Here is a 6,230-nt window from a genome sequence, read left to right as displayed (position 1 = left end):
CACCTCAGGGGTGCCGGCGGCCGCGTGCGTATCACACGGGCTAGCCCCTTCCGGTTCCACACTTTACGTTAAGTGGGTACTTATTCCTTAACCCTTTACCTCTATATAAAGAGACGAGGAGCAATCATTGTAACGATTGATCATTGATTAATAAAGATAGTCTTCTTCATACTTTCTTGTGTTCATCTACTTTTGCGTTTTCGACTACTTCGTCTACGACGCTCGCCCTCGCTCCACAACCTTGGACCGGACTCGCCGGCGGAGTTGCGGAACATAAATATTTGGAAACCTGCATCCACATCCAACAGCCGGACAGATGCACGCGCACGGAGAAGAAAATATCAAGCGGCACGCCACCGAAACCAAACAAACAAAAGCACGTAGTCAAATTGAACATGGCGCCGTGCAGCGCACATGCAGCCAATGGCCCACAATTCCAGTTATCTCAGCGCCCACGCATGCACACAACCGTACACGATCAGGTCAACGCGACGGGGCGGCCCACAGGTAGCACAAATCGCTAACCGCACCAAACTGCACCCACGAATTCAGCAAGCACGCACAAAATTTTGACAGTGAGCCTAGAGCCACCAGGCGATTTTTACCCCACAGCGTACCAAAAAAATACACATGCCATGTTCAAACTTACCCATAGGTCATTTTCATACAAATGGGTAAAACGCCCCCGGAAATAGAGGCTTGGGTATTCGGAGGGAAATCAAAAGATCAATTAGTTTGGAGGCGCAGACTGAAACCAGGATCAATGGATTTGGACTAAACCTGGTTTTGTGAAGAAGCTTCCCAGAGACCCAGACCACTTTTGGGAAGCTTCCGAAGCTTCCAAACCTGATTTTTTTTCTTGGTTTTCTAGACTGTTTTTTCTTGTTTTATTTCTATTTTCTTTCCTTTTCATTTTTCTTTTCATTTTTTCCTTCTTCCTTTTTATTTTTTCTATTCTATTTTTTATATGTGCAAAGTTTTTTCAAATTTGTGATTTTTTCTTCATATAAATAAGCATTTTTCAAAACACATAATTGTTTTTCTAATTAGTAATTTTTTAAATCGACAACCTTTTTTAACATTCTTGATTTTTTTTCAAAATAAGTGATCTTTTTCTAAATTCATGATTTTTATTTAAAATGTACAAACTTTTTCATATCCATGGACTGTTTTTTCCAATCTGTGATATTGTTTTCCAATTTTTTTGTTTTTTTCAAATTCATGAAGTTTTTTAAGAATTCATGAACTTTTGTTAGAAAATCCGTGAACATTTTTTTCCAAATTGATGAACTTTTTCTAAATCGGCAAATTTTTAAAAATGGATGAACTTTTTTTCAAAATCCCAAACTTTGTTTGAATTTGGTGAACTTTTTTTTTGTCAGCATTATTCTTTTTTATCACTTTTTCTTGAAAGTCGAGAGTCAACACTCCCTAAACCAGGGACCGCCTCCTTTTATTGGGCCAATCCTTGAGGCATGAGGGGTGGAGCGTGGGCGCCAGCTACTCTTCCCAGCGCTTAAGGCGCTAGGGAGGAGCTCTCGTGCAGCTGACAGGAAAGATCCCCTAGCACGAACACCCTCCCCCAGAGCTCTACTGGCCCTTTTAAACGGGCCTCACCTCTCCCCAACGGTCATCATTACACCACAACCAAAAAGGACACTGAAAAGCCCCAAGGTTTGTGACTCCTAAAAAAACTTGAAACTGGAATTTGTACCAAAAGCTTACATAATTTTGAATACACAATTTTTTCCATAAACTACCATGTATAATAAGTTGCCATCATGCTAGAAATGGATCAGAACTTTAAAAACTTAGCAATTATATGCTTTAAAGCTGTGTCGGTACGAATAGATCAAAACAATTATGAAACTACAAAAAAAGTGCCAAAAATTTAAATGCATAGAAGAACATTTGGCAAAATTATGCTGAACTAAAAGTTTGTCATTATTTCAAAAAAATGTTTGCCAAATTACCATGTTGTATCATAAAATTTGTCATGTTCCAAAAAATAGTTTACAGAAAAAGAATGATGGTTAATAACAAGATTCCTTGGTGGTGTAAAAACATGAAGGTGTGAAAACAAGAAAGTTTGCCATGATTAAAGTAATGAAGTTGCCATGGTCCAAACAAAAGCTTTACCATGGTTATAGTTATCATTTTTAGCTAGATGTAACTTGCCTGGAAATAGAATTTGGGTCGGTTGATATTTCTGACTGTTGGTGATGCTTCATGATTTGTGCTCCCTTTTTTTCTACTCTGTGATGTGTCTTGTTTTGGACTGACCTCTCTATTTTGGGGCTATCAATTCCTTAACAGGTTGGCCCATTAGCTTGTCCAACCCAAACAAGCTCTATGTCGCCCATCTGAACACCCAGCCCTTCCGCCTCTACCTTTGTTTTTTTCTGTTTTCGTTTTTATGTGTTTTCGATTTAGAATTTTATTCTTCTTTATTAGTTTTTTTTTCAAACAATCTGATTATTTTTGTGCCGACGAGCAACGTGCGCAAGAGTGTAATCGTGTGGCGAAGCGAGTGTAACTCAAATGATTAGATTCCTTATGGTGGAACCAGTCCACTAGGGTTCAAGTCCTAAACTTGACACTAGTAGTCGCATTTTCCTAGATTTATTCTAGTCTTTTTGTCAATGTTTCTTCGGTGGGAGAAGAAATTTTCATCGACTATGAGGCGCCCCTGGTGACTTCGTGGATAACAAGCATCACCAATTCACCATCATCAAACGTGGGCACAGGCATCCCAGTCCCAATGACATACACACGATCTGAGGGCAACAAAAGAAGGAAGAGTAACTGAACCATAGCGCAAAAAGAAAAAAAAATCACACCTGAACCATAACGCCAAAAAAAAAAAACATATCGCAGCTCGCACAATCACATCACGTTGAGACGGCGAGTACGTGGTGCCGTGATGGCACGTACGACCAGAGGACAAGCTGCCATGGCGACGCCGTCCCTAGCTCCCTCGCACCCACGCTACGTAGGGCACAGAACGAACGTCGTCGTCCACGGAGACCAAGAGTACGTCGTCGGTCCTCGAAATTTACTGGCTCGACTTGGCGAAGCGGCCGTTGGTCCTCACCCTGCCGTCGGCGCGGGCCTTGCGCGACTCGTACCGGATCTGCTTCCCGAACCTGCAGCAAATCAGATGCTGCAGTCAGCACGAGCTAACCAAAAATCTGTGATGTGTGGCGGGGCATTTCTCTGATACATCTCACGTACATCCTGTTCTTCCTCTTCTCCTTGTAGCGCGAGATCACCTTGCCGCGGTCGGGGTAGACCACGTCGTAGCCGCCGACGTTCTTGGTCCCCGGAGCTGCTTGCACCGGCGCCGCCGCAACGGGTGCCGCTGCCGGCGACAGGTGATCGTGGCCGCCGTTGGCCATGTCGTCGACGCTGCTGCTGCCGCTGCGGCTGAGGCCGGGGCAGACCTCCGACACCTCCACGAACGACGACAGGCTCGGCTCCGCCGACGAGCTCGCCGAGACTTGCTCGGGAAGTTCGTTGCAACTCGTCGCGATCCACGCCTCCTGGTTCTGCTGTGTGACAAGACCAGAATGAATCATCATATATTCACATGGCTGGCAGGCTGGCAGCTCGATCGAATGTTCCTGGAAAACATCTACTGTTGCTGACTGAAACATGCAATGCATGGTACTGAAACATGAACTAGGTGCCTCGTACGTTTGGCTTTGTACCGAAAGGGATTTCGATTGGTGGTGCCGAAGAAATATCAAGATCCTATTAATGGCACTATCAAATACTATATATCAACAGATATCAATGTCATAATGATGGCTGTGAGCCTGTGACTAGTACTACTACAGGAGTATATATACTAGGCGGCTGCAACCGGAAAAATCACCGTGTCATTGTCGATCTGATGCCTTTTATGTGATGGTGTACAAGTTGTGAACGTTTTCCTTCACTAGATGGATGGCTACGGTCCGCAACTTGGACAGAAATGGAGATGTTAGGTTGGGATTACTAGTCTAATCATGCCTTGCCATCCCATATTCATATGAGTTAGAACTAACAATGCTGGTAATTTTTCTGGATGCATGGCTCCCATGAGGGAGGGCCGATGACGGCGGCTTGCCTCCGTCTTGTTCCAGTGCTTGTAGTCGTTGTTAGGTGGTCTATGAACCTGAATGTAATTTTTATTTTCTGTGTTTTTTGTATTACCTTGACATTTGATGAATAGACTGAAAGTTTTTCCCGCAAAAAGGAAAAGAAAAGGAAATGGCTTGTGAGTTCTCGATGGATCGGTCTGGTTCACAAATTCAGAGTTCAGTCTATGGTTGCACTTTTTTGGGGTTAATTCATATAATTTTGCAGGGACAAGGCAACTTTGTAAAACTGCATATGTTCTTACTGCATTCTGTAAATCTGATGGTATGTATCAACAAACTACGCAAATATAGCTAGTCAGGAAGGGAGATCAGCGTAAAAATTCGATTCAAAGTTCCAAACCTGAGAAGGAGGTACATGCAGGATTGCTGCCGCGCAGATGGCCTCGGCTCCAAGAGCCCCAATATCACCGTGCCCAATAGCAGCGTAATCTGAAGATCCCCATGGCGGAGGCAGCTGATCAACGCCGGCCGGCTCTGTCGCCGCCTCCTCCGACTTGGCGAGCTCCCCGAGCTGCCGGAGAACCTCGCCGTCCAGCTCCCCGCAGGGCAGGCTCCGGTTCTTGCACACATCATACGTAAAAAAACATCAGAGAACTAACTTTCTTTTCCTTTTCGTTTTGCCGGACGGTGAACAGTAGCAGCATGCTACGGCGCCAGCAAGTCAGCAACCAACCTTGGGGGAGGACGACGAGGTGAGGAGGGGCTGGAGGCCATGGCAGGCGGTGGTCGGCACGATGACGTTGTCGAAGCTGAGCACCTGGGGCTCCTCCCAGACAGGCCACCACGCTTCAGCCGCTTTGTCGCCGACAACGACGCCGAGGATCGCCGCGAGCTCGCCCACCGAGGGGCACCCGGTGTAGCCCTCCACCGCGCCACGGTCGTGCAGCAGCGGTGGCTGCACAACCTCCCCTTCCCTGTGCTGCTGCTCCTCGAAGTCGCAGTTGGAGCAGAGGAACCGAGCGGCGCCGCGGCGGACGGTGGCCGCGGCACCGCGGCAGACGGCGCAGAGCGGGGCGCGGGCGTGGCGGCAGGAGACCGTGTTGGCGCCGTGGACGTGGCGGTCGCACGGCAGGCACAGCCCCGCGGCGTCCGCCCGGCAGTACACCACGGCCGGAGACCGGTCGCAGAAGTAACACTCCCCCGTTGGCACCGCCGCGTCGGCAACAGCCCCGGGCACCGCGCCGGAGCCGGTCATGGCTCTCTCCGCCCCTCCTCCTTCGACCTTCTTCTGCTTCTTCTTCTTGGCGCGGACGCACCGTCTTCTTGGTAAGTACTAGTAGTAGGATGCGCTATGCAGCGGGCGCAGAAGAGACAAGCAACTAAGCAAGGGGGCGGTGGCACCGTCGGTACGGGTAGGGGAGAGGTGGGAGCACGTCGCCATGAATGACCCAGGACGAGGAGGAGGAGGACAAGTGCGACGAGCGGGGAATTGATGGGCTCGAAAGCGAGACGAGGGAGGCGGAGGACAAGTTCCTACTTGCTCCCAAGACCCTCGCGCGATTCGATCCCTCGCCATGTGTGGTAAAGCCAAGTGGGCGGGCTAGTCGACAGCGGAGAGGACGCTTGGCTCACTCACTCTTCACATGCACACTGGCTGACCCATGGGATCATTGCCCGCCAAAATTTTCTGGCGTTTCGTTGTGCTGTGATCACAAGGATGACGGGCAGCTTGATTACGCCGTGTAATCACACGCGCCACACACGTGAAGCAAGCACATCTCCTAATCGCCACCAGTCACTGCTCGGTCGTCTGGCTTCTCCCCAATGCGAGTCGTCCCACTTGGCATTTGGAAAAGGGTCTCAATCAACTGCCATAATACTCCCTCTGTAAAGAAATATAAGAGCGCATAGATCACTACTTTAGTAATCTAAACACTCTTATATTTATTTACGGAGGAAGTACATAAGAAAGAAAAGAAAAGGAATAACTAAAAAGAACATTTTGCATGGATCTCCATGCAACTAGAGCATGGACCGAGACATAACCAAGTATCAGTCGACTGAGATTTAGCAACACTGTTTTGAAAAACGAAGACGGGGAGATGCGGATAGTAATGCAAACAGTCTACCTTTGGACGTTGGTTG

General features: G+C 47.7%; 1 protein-coding gene across 3 annotated transcripts; it reads right to left on the bottom strand.

Annotated features, from left to right (window-relative positions):
* Positions 1–2,697: 2,697 nt before the first annotated feature.
* On the bottom strand, positions 2,698–5,666 carry LOC123187586 (zinc finger protein CONSTANS-LIKE 13). 3 transcript variants are annotated; one of them, XM_044599492.1, is made up of 4 exons: positions 4,819–5,662; positions 4,486–4,704; positions 3,235–3,551; positions 2,698–3,146 (listed from the first exon to the last, which is right to left on the bottom strand). In XM_044599492.1, exons 1-4 carry the CDS (start codon positions 5,338–5,340, stop codon positions 3,056–3,058), a joined length of 1,149 nt encoding a protein of 382 aa, XP_044455427.1. In that variant the 5' UTR covers positions 5,341–5,662; the 3' UTR covers positions 2,698–3,055. The 3 variants fall into 3 exon arrangements, with proteins under 3 accessions (XP_044455427.1, XP_044455428.1, XP_044455429.1); XM_044599493.1 differs by having other exon boundaries at positions 3,235–3,548; XM_044599494.1 differs by lacking the exons at positions 2,698–3,146; positions 3,235–3,551 and adding an exon at positions 3,567–4,230 and having other exon boundaries at positions 4,819–5,666.
* Between the last annotated feature and the right edge of the window lie 564 nt (positions 5,667–6,230).

The sequence above is a fragment of the Triticum aestivum genome, chromosome 2A (assembly GCF_018294505.1).
Source record: "Triticum aestivum cultivar Chinese Spring chromosome 2A, IWGSC CS RefSeq v2.1, whole genome shotgun sequence".
Lineage (NCBI taxonomy): Eukaryota > Viridiplantae > Streptophyta > Magnoliopsida > Poales > Poaceae > Triticum > Triticum aestivum.
Note: the sequence above shows the minus strand (reverse complement) of the source record. Positions and strands in the feature narration are given on the sequence as shown.

What these genes read in the sequence shown, in the direction of transcription:
- LOC123187586 (XM_044599492.1), bottom strand. Translation starts at nt 5,340, where the DNA reads ATGACCGGCTCCGGCGCGGTGCCCGGGGCTGTTGCCGACGCGGCGGTG. An exon ending in CCTCGTCGTCCTCCCCCAAG is followed by an intron (nt 4,705 to 4,818) that starts GTTGGTTGCTGA and finishes GATGTGTGCAAG; the next exon opens with AACCGGAGCCTGCCCTGCGG. An exon ending in TGCATGTACCTCCTTCTCAG is followed by an intron (nt 3,552 to 4,485) that starts GTTTGGAACTTT and finishes CTTGTCACACAG; the next exon opens with CAGAACCAGGAGGCGTGGAT.